We start from the raw sequence: 20,475 nt of genomic DNA on the forward strand, positions 1-20,475 counted from the left end.
TTCACACCGTATTTGCACAGTGGTCTTGGAAGCGCACTTTTTTGGATAAAAAAAATAAGACCGCAGTAAAATTAGCCCATTTTTTTTTATATTGTGAAATATAATGTTATGCCGAGTAAATTTATACCCAACATGTCACGCTTCAAAATTGTGCTCGCTCGTGGAATGACGACAAACTTTTACCCTTAAAAATCTCCATAGCCGACCCTTAAAAAATTGTACAGGTTGCATGTTTTTTTCTTACAGAGGAGGTTTAGGGCTAGAATTATTGCTCTCGCTCTACCGATCGTGGCGCTACCTCACATGTGGTTTGAACACCGTTTTCATATGCGGGCGCTACTCGCTTATGCGTTCACTTCTGCACGCGAGCTCGGTGGGACAGGGCGCATTTAAAAAAACTTTTTATTATTATTATTTATTTTACCTTTTATTTTTACACTGTTTAAAAAAAAAAAGTCACTTTTATTCCTATTACAAGAAATGTAGAAAAAAAATGACAGGTCTTCTTAAATATGAGATCTGGGGTGAAAACATCCTCCAATCTCATATTTAGACAAAAATGCAATAAATAAATAAATAAAAGTAATGTAATTTTTAAAAAAATCATTAAAAAAAATTGGCCCTTTAAGAGCTGTGCGTGGAAGTGACGTGTTGGCGTCGCTTCCGCCCAGCAATTGTATGGAGACGGGTGGGGGCCATCTTCCCCTCACTCGTCTCCAATGACAGCTACAGAAAGGACGCGATCACCTCCGCCGCTGCTGACAGCTCCGGTGAGCGGCGTAAGTCACCGGATCACGGCAGGAGAGGGGGCCCTCTCCCGCCACCGATAAGTGATCTCTGCTGCAGGGACCACTTTTATCTTGTAGCGGACTGCCCGCTGAAGAAGGGGATACTGGGGTTATGGCAGCTAGCTGCTGCCATAACAACGATGTCCTCCTTCAAACAGCCGCCGTAAAACTGCAGCGTGGGGTCCGTAAGTGGTTAACCCCTTATCTACCAAGGCACTATAAATCTATCTATAAAAGCCTGTCCAGTCCCATTATTGGGTCCCAGTGCCAGCTTTACAGAATAGGAGGGACAGTGAATGCCCCTTACCAAGCCTATGGGTAAAATCATCACACAGGCACTGCAGCCGTTGTCAGTGATCTCTTTTCTTCACTGAAGCCACCATTGGGACTCGGGCTGGGGCACCCTCAGAAGTAAGTATTCCTTTCACAGTGTAGATAGAATAGGCTTAGAATGGAATGGGAGTAGATGTACAGTGGTGACGGAAAGTATTCAGACCCCCATACATTTTTCACTCTCTGTTATATTGCAGCCATTTGCTAAAATCATTAAAGTTCTTTTTTTTTCCTCATTAATGTACACACAGCACCCCAAATTGACAGAAAAACACAGAATTGTTGACATTTTTGCAGATTTAGTAAAAGAAAAACTGAAATATCACATGGTCTTAAGTATTCAGACCCTTTGCTCAGTATTTAGTAGAAGCGCCCTTTTGATCTAATACAGCCATGAGTCTTCTTGGGAAAGATGCAACAAGTTTTTCACACCTGGATTTGGGGATCCTCTGCCATTCCTCCTTGCAGATCCTCTCCAGTTCTGTCAGGTTGGATGGTAAACGTTGGTGGACAGCCATTTTTAGGTCTCTCCAGAGATGCTCAATTGGGTTTAAGTCAGGGCTCTGGCAGGACCATTCAAGAACAGTCACAGAGTTGTTGTGAAGCCACTCCGTTATTTTAGCTTAGGGTCATTGTCTTGTTGGAAGGTAAACCTTCAGCCCATTCTGAGGTCCTGAGCACTCTGGAGAAGTTTTTTGTCCAAGATATCCCTGTACTTGGCCGCATTCATCTTTCCCTCGATTGCAACCAGTCGTCCTGTCCCTGCAGCTGCTAAACACCCCCACAGCATATATATAGTTGTTTGACTGAACTTTCACTTTAAAGTGGTAGTAAACTGATCAAAAGAAAAAAAAAACTTTTCATCCTGCAAGGCAATGTTATAATGTGCTAGTATGCACTGCATACTAGCACACTATGTGAACCTTACCTAAAAATTAAGCTTTCCAGCGCTGCGCAGTCACCGCTGACAGGGCTTCAATCTTCAACCGGTCTTCCTTCCGGGTTTGCTGGCTTCAGCGGTTTGAATGGGCGAGTCACGATTATGTCACTCCAGTGCATGCATGCGGGAGTCACAGGTCACGGCACAGAGCTCTGAAGGAATGGCACAAGTATGCCGTTGCTTCAGAGCGTATACACTGGTGACATCACCAGCTGCTACACAAGTAAATATCTCCTAAACAGTGCAGGTTTAGGAGATATTTACAGTACTTACAGATAAGCCTTATTATAGGCTTACCTATAGGTAAAAGATAAACAAAATGACTTGCCTAAGCAGGGCAATAACTTCACAGCAAGATGTGGACACCTTACAAGAAGACCTAAATAAAATAATGGGTTGGCCAACTACTTGGCAAAGGGAGTTTAATATTGAAAAATGTAAAGTAATGCATTTGGGTGCTAAAAATACGAAAGCAAGTTGCTTGCTGGGGGGAGAACCTCTGGGGGAATCTAGGATGGAAAAGGACCTGGGGGTCCTAGTAGATGACAAGCTCAGCAATGGCATGCAATGCCAAGCAGCTGCAAGCAAAGCCAACAGAATATTGGCATGCATTAAAAAGAGGATTAATTCCAGAGATAAAACGATAATTCTCCCGCTATACCAGACTCTGGTCTGGCCTCATCTTGACTATGCTGTCCAGTTCTGGGCACCAGTCCTCAGGAAGGATGTGCTGGAACTGGAGAGAGTTCAGGGAAGGGCTACAAATATAATAAAAAGAGACTGCAGGACCAAAGTTATGGAGAAAGACTACAAGCATTGAACTTGGGAGGGGATTCTTGAGAGGGGATATGACATCGATATACAAATACCGTACTGGTGACCCTAGCACAGGGACATTTTTTTTCAGTGGGAGGGAGTTTAAAAAGACAAACGGCCTTGCATTGAAATTGGAAGAGAAGCAGTTTAACCTTAAACGGTGTAGAGGGTTTTTTATTGTCAGAGTGATAAGGATGTGGAATTCTCTTCCACATGCAGTGGTACAAGCAGGGAACGTCGATAGTTTAATAAAAACGATTCGATGGGCATCTTAAAGAGCAAGTAAACTCTCCCAATATGATTCTTCTTTTCATTTAGTCCAGTATAATAAGTAATTATCAAACTATAGCCACTGTAATCCAGCCTAAATTGCAAATTACTTACTGTTTAAATAGACTTTAAAAAACTTGTTTCCAGGGATAAGACAGCGCTATCTTAAGTATTGTTTTCTGAGTCCATAGTGGAGTGTATTTCCGCCCTTACATTGAGTACTTCCTGTACTGTTAACCAAGCCTCCTTCTCAATCCAACGTTTATATGGCAACCCTGCTTCCCTGCTCATAGCTGACTTGTTTTATTTCACAGTATTTACTTGTGCTGATCTAGTGTTTGCCTGTGTGAGTCCTATCAGCTTCAGCTGATAAGACTGCAGTAATGCTGTCCCATGCCCTGCTTTACACTGTATGTGATGTCACATGGTCACATGGGGTGTAGGAGAAAGCTCTGAGTGATTATGCAGTGTGCCGTAAATCATTGGAGATATGGGCATGCTCAGTGACGTCATTCTAAAGAACAAAAAGGATTACAACAATACTATGCAAGTAGGGAGATATCTATAAGCAGTGTTCATTAGGGTTTTTTATGCTGATTTACAAAGTTGTGGGGGAGAGTTTACAACCACTTTAACGATCATACGATCAAACACATATACATACACACCACTGGTTGAACTGGATGGACTGGTGTCTTTTTTTTCAACCAGCTGCTAAAGGGCTTTCTGATGAAAGTGATCTAGGCGGCTCTAGAGATCACTTTTATGGGGCTCTGTAAGTGTGCCTTTGTAAGCTCTACTTGGATTTCTAATTGGTAAAAGCCATTACACAGGGCTTGCCGCTCCCCACCCATATGTGACAGTGCTGAGCTAGATACCAATACTGTCACATGATCATCCATAGCCAGATGTTGCAGGTATTATCTACATTGCCGCTATTATCAACACCGAACATGGGGAAAAGAGACTTTTTTCTTGCGTATATTTAGTGGTTTCCAGGAGTTCGGATTCAAGGACAGAGATGGGTGTTGTGTGTCTGAAGTAGGGCTGCAACTAACGATTATTTTTATAATCGATTAGTTGACCGATTGTGGTTTCAATTAATCGGTTACTAACCTTTAACAAAAAAAAAAAAAAGTAATTTTGCTGCGATTTGCATTTTTACATATTTTTTTGGCCAATTTGTTGTTGGGCAGATTAAAAAACACAAATTGTGTTTATTACATGCTTTTCTGCAGCTTCTCCATTGAAGTATATTGAACCAAAAAAACAAAATGGCACCATCTTGCATTAAAAAAAAAAAAAGTCCTTGTCTTTTCCAACTACGCAGCAGCTGAAAAAATCATGGATGTGAACATGTCCCATAGGAAACCATGTAAATGAACTGTGTTTCTGCAAAAAGCACCAAAAGTGACCCAGAGCTAACATAATGGGGTTAAAAAAACAAAAAATTAGTACAAAAAGAGCAAATAATCGCAACTGTAATGCCGCGTACACACGATCGGAATTCCAGCCAGAAAAACACAGGTGAGAGCTTTTCATGGGAAAATGCGACCGTGTGTATGCTCCATCGGAATTTAGCTGTCCGAATTTCCGCCAGCCAAAAATTGATAGCATGTTCTCAATTTGCCCGATGGAAAAAATTTTATCGGTAATTCCGATCGTGTGTATGCAATTCCGACACGCCAAAAATCACGCATGCTCAGATTCAACTACGAGACAGAAGCTGTTGGCTACCGACTATTGAACTTCCTTTTTCTAGTCACGTCGTACGTGTTGTACGTCACCTCGTTATAAACTATCGGAATTTGATGTGACCATGTGTAGGCAAGACAGCTTGAGCCGAATTCCGTCGGAATTCAGTCGGGAAAACCATCAGAGGGGTTCATTTTTTACTATGGGACAGTGAAAGTAATATTTCCAGTAGCGATTTGCTCTTTTTGTACTATAAAGGGCTCATTTTAGTTTTTTTTTAACCCCATTATGTTACTGGCCGATTACTCGATTATGAAAATAGTAATCGATTATTTTCATAATCGATTAGTTGTCGATTAATCGATTAGTTGTTTCAGCCCTAGTCTGAAGTTAGACTTTCTATGCAGGGCATTCGATTTCCAGGGGAGCTCTGAACAAAGCGATTAGCCATGGTTGCAAATAAGCAACAGTTGAGTTGTTTTGCCTGATTTCAATATCATCGCTGAGTGCAGAATGAAATGAAACGCTAGAAATACTATTTAGTTATACAATGGCGTGTGTGGCAATTATATTATTGTATCAATTTTCTATCAAAGGTGGAACTTTCATTCAAACCTACAAGTGCCCTTACCCAACCCTCCCCTAGAAAGCTTGACTATTAGATCCAACCTTCCTGTTGATTTTCAGTTGTTTTTGGTATGTTTCCGTGAAATCCAGATGTGATCTTTTATGAAACAACCCGACAATTATAGAGAAAATACGTGTCAAGGAAATTATCCGACGTCTTGAACTGACCTTTAGATTTTATGCTTCGTCTTTATCTATTTGGAACAGAATATGTATTAGTCTACTCTATAATACCCTTCCCACTGAGACAAAAGGCTTACCGTGTGACACAAAGCATGGTCTCCTTGCTCTATTTAATAGTTAAATTAAGCATGCTTTCAAGTTTTTTCTTGTGGATCTAAAAGCTTAAGATTCTTCTTCTAAAGTTCACAAATTCCTCTGCTTTATGAGATAGAAAATTGTTGGAAGAGGAGGAAAAAACCACATCCAGTTTATGATGTTTATACATTTTGGACTGGCTCAGTCAGTCCCTTTATAGTAGTTTAATGAGGCGGTAGTATTCATATATTCATTTGTAAACCACGTTGAACCAAGTCATGTATGCATGATATGTATAGTAAAATAATGTTAGGCCGCGTACACACGGGCGGACTGTTCGCCCAACTTTGTCCGCTGAACAGTGTTTGGGCGGACAGTCCGCTCGTGTGTGGGCTTTCAGCGGACAGTTTCAGCGGACAGTTTGACGAACAAGGTTTTTCGGAATTTCCGAAAAACTGTCCGCTGAAACCTTGTTTCAGCGAACAGTCCGCTCGTGTGTAGGCTTGTTCGTCAAACTAAGTTCCGCGCATGCTCAGAAAGGATTTACACGCCGAAAGTTATAATGCAGTGTATAGGACGTCGTATTTTTCGTCCCGTCGTACGTGCCGTTCACGTCATCGCGCACGGTTTCAGCAAACTGTTCGTCCGTCGTGTGTGGCCATGTCCGTTCATGCTAATTTTGAGCGGACTGTTTGCCGAAACTGTTTGACGGACAAAGTTGGGCGAACAGTCCCCGCGTGTGTACGCGGCCTAAGTGTTTTGTATTTGTGCCTATACTGTCCCATTCTTGCCTGATATAGGATTCTAACTGCTCAACAGTCCTGGGTCATCTTTGTTGTATTTTTCATTTCAAGATGTGCCTAATATTTTCAATAGGTGAAAGGTCTGGATTGCAGGCAGGCCAGTTAAGCACCCAGACGACTACGAACCCATGCTGTTGTCAGAGATGCAGTATACGACTTGGCATTGTCCTGCTGAAATATGTAAGGACTTCCCGGAAAAAAAACGTTGTTTGAATGGGAGCATATGCACTAACCTACAGGGCACTTTCACCCCCTCCCTGCCCATTCCATTTTTCAGCTTTAAGCGCTCTCACACTTCGATTGACAATTGCACGGTCATGCTACACTGTAACCATGTGCAATTTTTATCATTTTCTTCACACAAATAGAACTTTCTTTTGGTGGTATTTAATCACTGCTGGGAGTTTTATATATTAAAAAATAAAATTGAAAAATAAAAATTCTTTGTTTCTGTCAGTAAATTTTTGTAAATAAGTAATTTTTCTCCTTCACTGATGTGCACTGATGAGGCCGCACTTATGGGCACTGATTAGGTGACATTGATGAGGAGGCACTAATATTCTGCACTTATGGGCACTTATAGGTGGCACTGGTGAGCACTGATAGGCAACACTGGTGGGCATTGATAAGTGGCAGTGACAGGCACTGATAGCTACCACTGATGGGCACTATGGATGGGTGGCACTGATGGGCATTGGGTGGCACTGATAGGCGTAACTGATGGGCATTGGGTGGCACTGATAGGCGTAACTGATGGGCATTGATGGGCTTTACTGATGGGTATTGATGGGCAGCACTGATAGGCACTGAAAGCCAGCACTGACTGGCATCACTGGTGGGCACTGATTGCTGACACTGGTGGGCACTGGTTGCTGGCACTGGTGGCACTCTAAAGTAATCCGGACACTGATCATCAGTGCCCTGATTACATCTCTTGCTGTCCCCTGCGAAGGAGATGCCGCACTCTCAGTGTGAGGCAAGGAGCGCCAATTACCAGCACTTCCTTGTTTACAAGTGACCGGCTGTGATTGGAGACAGACGATCACATGATTCAAGAGACGCATCAGCGGCTCTTTACAGAGATTGGGTCTCGCTGTGTCCTCGCAACACTGCGCGACCGCGATCACAGCGCTGCTTGCCCCAGCGGGCACGCGAGAGCTTCCGATCGGGTACATGGTCATATGCCGTCCACCCAGAATGAGAGCTGCACCATCCCTCCGTCATTTGACGGTGGGCGGGCAGCAAGTGATTAAATAAGCTTTGGCCCAGATAAGACGGTGGCTTTTCTGGATCATGTTCAGATATGGCTTCTTCTTTGCACGATAGAGCTTTAACTTTAAGTCCATGCAGTGATGTCCATCACAGAATCATGCCTGTTTTTAATGCGGTGCCATATGAGGGCACAAAGATCACAGGCATCCAATATTGTATTGGCTTTGTTCCTTGCACACTGATTTCTCAAGATTCTTGTATTCCTTTGACTATATTTTGTACTATATTATGTACTATAGGTGATGATATATTTAGTCTTTGAAATTTTATGTGGAGGAACATTGTTCTGAAATTGTTCAACAATTTTTAGATGCAGCTTTTCACAGATTGGTGACCCTCTGCCAATCATTATTTCTAGACACTCTGACTCACTCAAGTTGCTCTTTCTATACTCATTTAGCTGCAAAATGACCTTCTAGTGCTTTCTTGTTGGTATCACTTATTTAGCCAGCTTTTTGTTGTCCTGTCCTAACTTTTTTGAGACGTGTTGCTGCCATCAATTTAAAAATGACCTTATATATTTTTTTTAACTCCCTTCCACTCGCCGTATAGTAAAATGATGACAGGTGGGATCCCCTCTCGTTCTGAGGCAATGTCGCCCCAGTGTCACTGCTCTTGTGTGCCCACAGGGGCATGACCCCAACTTTGTGGGCACAAAGTCAGGGTCATGAGGGCATGACTCTGTTCTCGGTAAAGAGCCGATTACACAGCTCCTTACCCATGTGATCGGCTGTGTCCAATCATAGCTGATCACATGTAAATGCGGAAGTGCTATTTATCCCCTCTCCCTGCCTCACACTGACAGAGTGTGAGGAGAGGAGAGCCGATCAGTGGCATCTTCTTGTAGGGGAGACTGTACAGGTAATTGGGGCACTGGTCATCAGTGCAGTACCAGTCAGTGCCCATCAGTGATGCCAGTCAGTGCTGCCTTTCAGTCCATGCTCATTAGTGCCGTCCATCAGTGCCCATCAGTGTCATCTATCAGTGCTCATAAGTGCCACTTATCAGTGCCCACCAGTGCCACTTATCAGTGCTGAATATCAGTGCCCATCGGTGCGGCATATTAGTGCCACATAATCATTGCCGCCTCATTAGTGCCCATCAGTGCCACCTCATCAGCGCACATCAGTGAAGGAGAAAAATTACTTATTTACAAAATTTACTGACAGAAACTAAGAAACTTTTTTTATTTTCTTAAACATTTTCTGTCTTTTTTTATTTTATTTTTTTGCAAAACAACAAAAAACAAAGCGGTGATTAAATACCACTAAAAGAAAGCTCTATTTGTGGGAAGCAAAATTAAAAAATGTCATTTGGGTACAGTGTTGCATGACCGCGCAATTGTAATTCAAATTCTCAAATTAAACATTTCATATGTTTTCTATTTTTTTGTGTGAATCAAGTATGGGTTTATGAGATTTGCAAATCATTGCATTCTGTTTTTATGTAGCTTTTCAAATAGAGAATACTTTAATAATCCCAAAGGGAAATTATTATGATACAATTACATTTAACAAAGACAATACACGATCACAATAATGAACAGAACAAGACACAATGACACAATAAAATTACCAATAACAGCAATTGGTACTAAATGATACAAATTAAAACTATACTTTAATAAACCATCTATACTATTCGAATACAACATAGAATTAATAACATAGATTGAAAAATAACAGAAAATAAAACTACCAAAATGCAAATAGTACACCACTTTCTCAATAATAATAACCGCTTGCATACCAGCTTTCGCAGTTATACTGTAGCAGGTTGGCTTGGCTGCGTGAATCACTGTAGGTGTATGTTGCACTCCTACACGGTTTCTTTGGGCGCACACACACTGATTGGCCAGCGGGGGAGCCAATCAGTAGGTTCGGCAGACTCTGCGTCCGCCTGCAATCATTACTCGCAAAGACAGAACAGGGATCTGCCAAAGTGGACAAGGCAGATCTCCGTTCTGACAGGGGATTGCACTGAGATCTTGTCTTTCTGCTATGCAGGAAGACGGATCTGTGTGTTGTTTCAGGCAGCCCATCCCCCACACAGTTAGTAGACACACCCAGGGAGCAATGTTAAAGCGGAGGTCCACCCTAAAGTGGACCTTCCGCTCATCGGAACCCTCCCCCCCTCCGGCGCCACAATTGGCACCTTTCAGGGGGGAGGGGGGTGCAGGTACCTGTACAGCACAGGTATCTGCACCCACTTCCGGGATAGCTCTCTGCGGAAAGGGGCGTACATTACGCCCCTTTCCGAAGGTCCCCCGCTGCCTGCTGGGAAACACACAGATCCCAGAGGCAGCGGGTCCATTCTTATTGCGCAGCGCGACTCGCGCATGCGCAGTAGGGAACCAGGAAATGAAGCCGAAAGGCTCCATTTCCTGATTCCCATACCCAAGATAGCGGCGGCAGCACCCGAGAGACGATCGAGAGATCGGTTTCGGGTGCCGACATCGCGGGCACGCTGGACAGGTAAGTGTCACTATTTTAAAAGTCAGCAGCTGCAGTATTTGTAGCTGCTGGCTTTTAAAAAAAAAAAAAATGCGGACTCCCGGCAGACTCCCGCTTTAACCCCTTCCCTGCCAGTGTCATTAGTACAATGTCAGTGCATATTTTTAGCACTGATAACTGTAATAATGTCACTGGTTCCCAAAAAAAGTATAAAAAAAAATGTCAGGTGACCGACCTGTCTGCTGCAATGTCACAGTCCCACTTAAAATCACACATCATCTCCATTACTAGTAAAAAATAATAAAAATATCGACCATTTTGTAGACACTATAACTTTTGCGCAAACCAACTAATATGCGCTTATTGTTTTGTTTTTTACCAAAAATATATAGCAGAATACAAATTGGCCTAAGGGCTCTTTCACACGGACGTGTCTGTGTACGGAGCCCGCTCTGCTCAGCGGGGGATCGGTTAGCACTTCCACCTGGCAACACTAGGGTCATCAGTTTGAATCCCAACCACAGCACTACTTGCCTGGGGTTTGCATGTTCTCCCTGTGCCTGCCTGGGTTTCCTTTGGGTACTCCGGTTTCCTCCCACACTCCAAAGACATGCAGTAGGGTTATTGGCTGCTGTCTAAATTGGCCCTAGTATGTGTATGTCTGAATGTGAGTTAGGGACCTTAGATTGTAAGCTCCTTGAGGGAAGGGACTGATATGTACAATGTATAGGTAAATCACTGCATAAATTGTTGCCACTATTCAGTATCTTGAAAAAGTATTCATATTCCTTAAAATTTTTCATTTTGTCATGTTACAACGAAAAACGTAAATGTATTTTATTGGAATTTTATGTGATAGATCAACACAAAGTGGTACATAATTGTGAAATGGAAGGAAATAATAAATGGTTTTCCAAATTCTTTACAAATATCTGAAAAGTGTGGTGTGCATTTGTATTCAGCCCCCTTTACTCTGATACCCCCTAACTAAAATCTAGTGGAACCAGTCGCCTTCAGAAGTCACCTAATTTGTTTGAAGAGTCCATCTGTGTGTAATTTAATCTCAATATAAATACAGCTGCTCTGTGAAGCCCTCAGAGGTTTGTTAGAGAACCTTGGTGAACAAACAGAATCATGAAGGCCAAGGAACACACCAGACAGGTCAGGGGAAGTTTAAAGCAGGGTTAGGTTATAAAAAAAATCCCAAGCTTTGAACATGTCACAGAGCAATGTTCAATTCATCTTCCAAAAATGGAAAGAGTATGGCACCTACTAAGACATGGCCGTCCACCTAAACTAACAGGCCGGGCAAGGAGAGCATTAATCAGAGAAGCAGCCAAGAGGTCCATGGTAACTCTGGAGGAGCTGCAGAGATCCACAGCTCAGGTGGAAGAATCTGTCCACAGGACAACTATTAGTTTTACACTCCACAAATCTGGCCTTTATGGAAGAGTGGTAAGAAGAAAGCCATTGTTGAAAGAAAACCATAAGAAGTCCCATTTGCAGTTTGCGAGAAGCCAGTTGGCCAAGGGCATAGAGAGGAGTGGGGGCCATTTTGCCCTCACTCGACTTTTTGAAAACGGCTGCATCGGATTGCTTCCGGGGCTTTACTGATGGCTCCGACACCTCTAAAAGTGATCCTGCGGCGATTGCACCCATAGGACCACTTTTATCTGGCACAGAATTGCCCATAGTAATAGTATAGTAGCTGCTGCCACAACACTGGTATTTAATGTCAAAGTAATGACATATTTTTACTATGGGCTAGTTGGCAATTGGTTATTTTGGATCATAATGATGAAATAATTCAGAGGAGCAGGATGGAATATTTTTATCGAATGAACACAACTCTAACTGTGAATGTGGTTTTCTTAGAAAAAAATTGTACATCCTGCTATCAGATATGTTTATTATGTGAATTAAATTCTAATGGTAAGTCGGAATGAAATAGTAAGGGCTTTCAAACAGTTAGATGACTCAATCATGACAAAGAATGTTCTGACCAATTTTTCTCTGAACATTTGAACGCATCTAAAACAGACCCCCCCCCCCCCCCCCTTGTGTTAAACATTTGGGAATCAAACCTAGTGGATTGTTTGGTAACCAAACCTAGCTGGCTACTGGTGATCAGTATTTATATGTTAGGGAGTACTTGATCTTTGATATCCTTTACCTGGGGGTACTTGGAGAAACCTAAAGGGCAACTAAAGTCCACAATACTTACCTCTGCTTCAACAGTCCAACGTCCTTATAGTCCCTCTTCCTGACTTCTTCTGGGTGCTGGGCTTCAGCCATCTTGATTGGCTGACATGGGATGACAAATACAGTGCATGCATGCGCAGGAGTTCATTCTTTTCGACACACTGCCCAGTGTACATCTTAGCCACTTAAGGACTGGAAGGATTTGCCCCCTTAATGACCAGGTCATTTTTTGCAACACGGCACTGCATTGCTTTAACTGACAATTGCTCGGTAGTGCGACACTGTACCCAAACAACATTTACATCCCTTTTTTTTTTTCCACAAATAGAGCTTTCTTTTGGTGGTATTTGATCACCTCTGCGTTTTTTTTTTCTGCGCTTTAAAAAAAAAAATGAAATTTAAAAAAAAAAAATATTTTTTGCTATAATAATTATCGCAAATTAAAAAATAAATAAATAAATAAAAACACATTTCTTCATCAGTTTAGGCTTATATATATCCTTCTACATATTTTTGGTGGGAAAAAAAATCGCAATAAGCCTATATTGATTGGTTTGTGTAAATGTTATAGCATCTACAAAATAGGGGATAGATTTATGGCGTTTTTATAAAAACGAATTTTAAACTAGTAATGGCGGCAATCAGCGATTTTTTTTTTTTTTTTCTTTTTTTTTTTTTTGCAGGACTACGACATTGCGGCGGACAGATTGGACACTTTCAATACTTTTTTGGGACCACTGACATATATACAACAATCAGAGCTAAAAATAGCTCTCTATGGAGCCGGTTCACATATCTCCGATGCGGCTCTGGTGCAAATTTACATAGGAGCCCTGTGTATTTTTGGTCCATTTCAGGTCCGAATTCAGCCCAAAATTCAGGCTGAAATCGAACATGAAACGGTGAACCAGGATGCATCGGACCCCTGCTGGGAGCTGCATCGTCATGCAATGTGAACCCAGCCAAGTTGAAAAACCTTGATCTACAGCCGGGTTTCTTAACCAGGGTTCTATGGAATCCTAGGGTTCCTCCAAGGGTTGTTAGGGGTTCCCTAGTCAGTGAGCAATTTCTGCCTCTCCCAGTTCCCAGATAAGTTCCCACTGACTCCATTATAGATTTGACCATCTGCAAGGGGGTAATTCTTCCCAATGACCACAAGTGTAAGGAGCATTCTTCCCAATGACCACAAGTGTAAGGAGCATTCTTCCCACTGACCATCACACTAATGTATCAGGAGATGTAGATATGGTTATTTTTAGCAGGGGTTCCCTGAGACCAGAAATATATTTCAAGGGTTCCTTTGGTTGGGATAAGCTGATCTACAGTATTATGTCGGTAAACCTGTATAATTGCAGTATTTAGCATGATGATGTATATCCTGTTCTCTGATTCCCTGCAGGTCTTGACCTTGACCCCTCTGACCTACCTGGTCAGATGAGCTACACTGAGTGGCCCAAACTGAAGAAGATATTTATTGGAAGATTCCTGGAAAAGACACAAGCACAGTGGTGTGAGGTGTTTGACGGCACCGATGCCTGCGTAACGCCCGTTCTGACCTTTGACAATGTAGCGGCACACCCACACAATAAAGAGCGAGGTTCTTTTGTCTGCAGCGATGAAGGAGAAGTGAGCCCAAGGCCGGCACCTGTCCTTTCCAGAACACCCGCTGTTCCTGCAATGGCCAGGGATCCTTTAGTTGGAGAGCACACCTATGAAGTACTCTTCGAAAATGGCTTTTCTGCTAAAGAAATTTCTGATCTTCAGGTTTCCGGAGCAATTGCCCTCAATAAGCCAAAATCCCAATTATAATTTTACTTATAGAACTGGAAATTAAGGATTAATTTAATTACATATAATTGCCACTACTTCAAAAATACTTGAAAGAAATAATATTTTTAAAAATGGATATATTTTTTAATAAAATAAAAACATTTTACATTTATGTTGTTCACACTGGCTATTACATGTGAATTATATTCACTTTAATTTATATGTAGTTCTTAGTGATTTGTAAAGTCTCATTTTTTTTTTTAAAACATGTTATACTTGCCTCCTCTATGCAGTGGATTTGCCAGAGCAGCCCAGATCCTCCTCTTCTCAGGTCCCTCTTTGCTGCTCCTGGCCCCTCCCTCCTATCGAGTGCCCTCATAGTCAGCAGCTTCCTATGGGGGGCACCCAGGCCCAGTCACAACTCTGTGTGTCCATTCAGACACCTAGCCCTGACACGGCCCTGCCCCCTCTCTCTGACTGAGTTTGATTAACAGCCACAGGAGCCAATGGCGCCACTGCTGTGTATCAGCCAATCAGGAGGAATGTCCCAGACGGCTTAGACGTTCGTGGACATCGCTGTAGAGAGATGGGGGCTCAGGTAAATAATTGGGGTGGCTGCTACACACAAGGTTTTTTTTCTTAATGCATTAAAGTGATTGTAAAGGCTTCTTTTCTTTTTTTTTTTTTTTTTTTAAATAACAAACATTTCATACCACCTCTGTGCAGTTGATTTTGCACAGAGCAGCCCTGGTCCTCCTCTTCTCAGGTCCCTCTTTGCTGCTCCTAGCCCCTCCCTCCTTTGAGTGCCCCTTAGCCAGCAGCTTGCTACAGGGGGCACCCATACCAAGTCAGAGCTCCATGTATCTATTCAGACACAACCTGGCCCTGCCCCCTCTGTCCCAGATTGGCTGACTGACTTTGATTGACAGCCGTGGGAGCCAATGGTGCAGCTGCTCTGTCTGAGCCAATCAGGAGGAGTGTCCTGGATGGCTGAGGGGATCGTGAAACAAAAAGAGGGGGGTTTGGGACTTTAAATGAGGTGTGTGGCATCACACAGCTCCATCCCTATCTATATGCAAGAAAAAGAGGGTTTGGGGCTTTAAATTATTAATTTAATTATTGATTAATTTTGATGCACCATTTTATTTTTAGATGGTTTTATTTCATCCACTCCCAAGCTACCCCACCATGCTGCTTTTCAAGTGATTCTTTACTATGGACAATTGTCCGATACCTCAATATGTCATCTCCAAGTTGCTATGAATGTTTTTATGAATATCTGGTCAATAATATTTTATTGTTATGCTTATTTACTATGTATGTACTCATATTGTCATGCCATGTTTTTTAATGAATAAAACATGTCTTGTCACATTTAGTCATCTTTTAGCCGTGCTAGATCTACCTCAATTAAAGTCCCAAATAGTGATGGCCGAACGGTTCGCCCGGCGGTCGTTTCGCGGCGAATTTCCGACTTTCGCCGTCCGCGGGTTCGAACGCCTTTTTCCGTCGTTCGCCCCGGCGGACTTACGTGTTTAATGTATACAAGAACTTTAACCTTTCGTGACACGTTTATCATGTGTTACAGGACAACCAATTGAGACATGACAGCTCATGGACACTTGGACATTCCCCCTAACCTATAAATACACCCGATCCGGTGGCCATTTTACATTCTTTCTTCTGTCACTGTAGGGAAAGGATCCTGTGTGGAGTAGGGACAGAGAAAACGCTAGCTATTTGGTACACAAAAGTTCTTTTCAGGACTGGTATAGGTGTTAGGTCAGCAGCCTGAGTTTCTTTTGTCAGTTTAGATAAAGGGACAGAGCGCTGTATGCTGCTATTTTAGGGACAGCTCAGCCAGATTAGTCTTTCTTCATCATCATCATCATCATCATCATTAGCTGTTACTATCAGGTCCACAAAAGAGCTGTTCCAGCTAATCGTTCCAGCCTACTCTTTTTTGCCAATTTGTATAGGGACAGGCAGGAAGCAGTGTGTCAGGCAGTGAGGATAATTTTAAAGACTTGCTGTTACTATTAGTTCCACAAAGGTTCTTTTCAGGACTGGTATCAGTGGTACGGTAATAGGCTTGTACACGTATAATATTCTTTCTTCCAAATATAGAAAGAATATTATACTTGACTGCTGCCCTTCTGCTGCAGTCTGCTAATCATTCACAACTCACTTGTTCCACAAAGCTCTTTATCAGGACTGGTAACTTGGTCTGTCTAGGGTGCTACGGTACATAGGCTTGGGTGCGGTACAGTCTGCTGTTCTGTAAGGACCGCTATCGGTCCACAATACATAGGGTTGCCGTGCACTACTGCTGACCGCTGCCCTATACTGCAGCAGTCCTTCAGCGGTATAGGGACTGACGCACAGTCTGCTAAACACTAATACACAACCTGCTTGGTCCACAAAAGTTCTTATAAGGACTGGTAACTTGGTATAGGGTGCTACGGTACATAGGCCTGAGTGCAGTACAGTCTGCTGTTCTGTAAGGACCGCTATCGGTCCACAATACATAGGGTTGCCGTGCACTACTGCTGACCGCTGCCCTATACTGCAGCAGTCCTTCATTGGTATAGGGACTGACGTACAGTCTGCTAATCACTAACACACAACCTGCTTGGTCCACAAAAGTTCTTATAAGGACTGGTAACTTGGTATAGGGTGCTACGGTACATAGGCCTGAGTGCAGTACAGTCTGCTGTTCTGTAAGGACCGCTATCGGTCCACAATACATAGGGTTGCCGTGCACTACTGCTGACCGCTGCCCTATACTGCAGCAGTCCTTCATTGGTATAGGGACTGACGTACAGTCTGCTAATCACTAACACACAACCTGCTTGGTCCACAAAAGTTCTTATAAGGACTGGTAACTTGGTATAGGGTGCTACGGTACATAGGCCTGAGTGCGTTACAGTCTGCTGTTCTGTAAGGACCGCTATCGGTCCACAATACATAGGGTTGCCGTGCACTACTGCTGACCGCTGCCCTATACTGCAGCAGTCCTTCAGCGGTATAGGGACTGACGCACAGTCTGCTAAACACTAACACACAACCTGCTTGGTCCACAAAAGTTTTTATAAGGACTGGTAACTTGGTATAGGGTGCTACGGTACATAGGCCTGAGTGCAGTACAGTCTGCTGTTCTGTAAGGACCGCTATCGGTCCACAATACATAGGGTTGCCGTGCACTACTGCTGACCGCTGCCCTATACTGCAGCAGTCCTTCATTGGTATAGGGACTGACGTACAGTCTGCTAATCACTAACACACAACCTGCTTGGTCCACAAAAGTTCTTATAAGGACTGGTAACTTGGTATAGGGTGCTACGGTACATAGGCCTGAGTGCGTTACAGTCTGCTGTTCTGTAAGGACCGCTATCGGTCCACAATACATAGGGTTGCCGTGCACTACTGCTGACCGCTGCCCTATACTGCAGCAGTCCTTCATTGGTATAGGGACTGACGTACAGTCTGCTAATCACTAACACACAACCTGCTTGTTCCACAAAAGTTCTTATAAGGACTGGTAACTTGGTATAGGGTGCTACGGTACATAGGCTTGAGTGCGGTACAGTCTGCTGTTCTGTAAGGACCGCTATCGGTCCACAATAGATAGGGTTGACGTGCACCACTGCTGACCGCTGCCCTATACTGCAGCAGTCCTTCAGCGGTATAGGGACTGACGTACAGTCTGCTAAACACTAATACACAACCTGCTTGGTCCACAAAAGTTCTTATAAGGACTGGTAACTTGGTATAGGGTGCTACGGTACATAGGCTTGAGTGCGGTACAGTCTGCTGTTCTGTAAGGACCGCTATCGGTCCACAATAGATAGGGTTGACGTGCACCACTGCTGACCGCTGCCCTATACTGCAGCAGTCCTTCAGCGGTATAGGGACTGACGTACAGTCTGCTAAACACTAATACACAACCTGCTTGGTCCACAAAAGTTCTTATAAGGACTGGTAACTTGGTATAGGGTGCTACGGTACATAGGCTTGAGTGCGGTACAGTCTGCTGTTCTGTAAGGACCGCTATCGGTCCACAATAGATAGGGTTGACGTGCACCACTGCTGACCGCTGCCCTATACTGCAGCAGTCCTTCAGCGGTATAGGGACTGACGTACAGTCTGCTAAACACTAATACACAACCTGCTTGGTCCACAAAAGTTCTTATAAGGACTGGTAACTTGGTATAGGGTGCTACGGTACATAGGCTTGAGTGCGGTACAGTCTGCTGTTCTGTAAGGACCGCTATCGGTCCACAATAGATAGGGTTGACGTGCACCACTGCTGACCGCTCACCTATACTGCAGCAGTCCTTCAGCGGTATAGGGACTAAGAGTTTTGTCACAGGGTCATTTAAAAAATGACATGCAGAGGAAGAGGCAGGCCCTTCCGCAGGGGTGGTAGGGGTAGGGCAGGAGCAACAGGCTTGAGCCAAAGTGGGAAGTTGCAGAAGGTGCGTTCAATTACTTTAAAGGATGCACCAGACTTGGTTGAGTGGCTCGCTCAGCCTTACTCTTCTGCACCCTCCTCATCCTCTCGATCTGCACCCTCTTCTTCACTCTCTGCTATGTGCACCCCCAAAGACACTACCACCAACAACACGACCACCACCACCACCACCACATACCTTCCGCTTGAGTCACTGGAATTATTTTCCGATCCATATCAAGAGGACATTTCTGATGCGCAGCCACTCTTGGTATTGGATCAGGAAGAGGAGGTAGCAACAAGCGCTACTCAGCAGTCTGACGCCAGTACCCAGATCAGCCCAAGGAGGAGGTTGGTCCCCGGTGTTGCTGCCTACTCTACTTATAGCGGTGGGGAAGGTGACGTTGATGATGACGTGTCTAGTGATGTCACGTGGGTGCCCACAAGAGAGGAAGAGGAGGGGAGTTCAGAGGGAGATATGGACCAGCAGATAGGGAGGAGAAGCAGCAATGACTTACATTGCACAGCAGGGACAAAGCAGACTGCAAATGTATCAGGAGCGAGTCATCGACCATGTACGGTCACATCTGGCGCTCCCAGGACACCGGCACATGGCTCCGCAGTGTGGGCTTTTTTTAACGTGTCCGCTGCTGACAATAGCGTTGCCATCTGCAATCTTTGCAGTCAACGCGTTAGTCGCGGTAAGCCCAATACTCACCTAGGGACGACCGCCTTAAGAAGGCACATGAGCAGCCATCACCGAGCCCAGTGGGAGCAACGGAACACACAAAGCCACACTGCAGGCTCTCACCGTCCAGCCTCGTCTTCTACTTCTCCTTCTCCTCTCTCCTCACAATTGTCCTCCACTCCACCTTCCATCACGCCAAGCTCACATTTTTCTGCAAAAAGGCAGGCTTCCGTGGGCCTAATGTTTGAGCGTAAAAAAATGATGACGCCGGATAACCCTCTTGCCCAACGGTTGGCGGCTGGCTTGTCAGAACTCATAGCCCGCCAACTACTGCCATATAAACTGGTGGACTCGGAGGCCTTTCGCAAATTTGTGGCCATTGGAACACCACAATGGAAGGTCCCAGGAAGGAAGTATTTCTCAGAGAAGGGCATCCCAGAGCTATATGGCCATGTTCAGCGGCAAGTGAATGTATCTCTGGCACACAGTGTCGGTGCCAAGATACATCTGACCACAGACACGTGGTCTAGCAAACACGGGCAGGGAAGGTATATCAGTTTTACTGCCCACTGGGTGAACCTTCTGACGGCCGTCAAGCATGTAACCCGTGGCACCCGTGTAGATTTGGTTTTACCGCCACGGATTGCATGCAGGCCTGACTCTTCTTCTCCTCCTCCTACTCCATCCTCCTCCCTCTCCTCCTCAGCTGCCTCCTCCTTTTCCGCTGCTAGCGTCTCTTCCACTGCACCGCCCAAGCTCCCCAGAACCTATTCCACATGCCAGGTGAGACGTTGCCATGCCGTGCTGCGTCTGTTGTGCCTGGAAGCAAAGAGCCACACTGGCCCGGCACTCCTTTCAGCTTTGCGTTCACAGGCAGATGAGTGGCTAACACCGCTCAATTTGACAGTTGGTAAAGTGGTGTGTGACAACGGTGCCAATCTGCTTAGCGCATTGAAACAGGGCAAAATCACGCACGTGCCGTGCATGGCACACGTCTTAAACTTGGTCGTGCAGCGATTCCTTGTCAAATACCCTGGGGTCCAGGACATCTTGCGGCAGGCAAGGAAAATCTCGGCCCATTTCAGAAGATCTTACACGGCCATGGCT

General features: G+C 44.2%; 1 protein-coding gene across 2 annotated transcripts in view; it reads left to right on the plus strand.

Annotated features, from left to right (window-relative positions):
- Window positions 1–15,605, plus strand: part of AMACR (alpha-methylacyl-CoA racemase) — a 97,859-nt gene extending 82,254 nt beyond the window's left edge. Inside the window, exon 7 of one of the 2 annotated variants that reach the window (XR_013263967.1) lies at window positions 13,857–13,986. Coding sequence is in view for 1 of the 2 variants with exons in the window: in XM_077462887.1 (XP_077319013.1) it covers window positions 13,857–14,266 (410 nt within the window). In the remaining variant the exon portion in view is untranslated. Of the gene's footprint in view, window positions 1–13,856 lie in introns of both variants that reach the window. The other variant, XM_077462887.1, reaches the window with a different exon arrangement.
- Window positions 15,606–20,475: the final 4,870 nt, after the last annotated feature.

The sequence above is a fragment of the Lithobates pipiens genome, unplaced genomic scaffold (assembly GCF_037356315.1).
Source record: "Lithobates pipiens isolate NorthernLeopardFrog02 unplaced genomic scaffold, aLitPip1_a1.2 Scaffold_3, whole genome shotgun sequence".
NCBI classification, from domain to species: domain Eukaryota; kingdom Metazoa; phylum Chordata; class Amphibia; order Anura; family Ranidae; genus Lithobates; species Lithobates pipiens.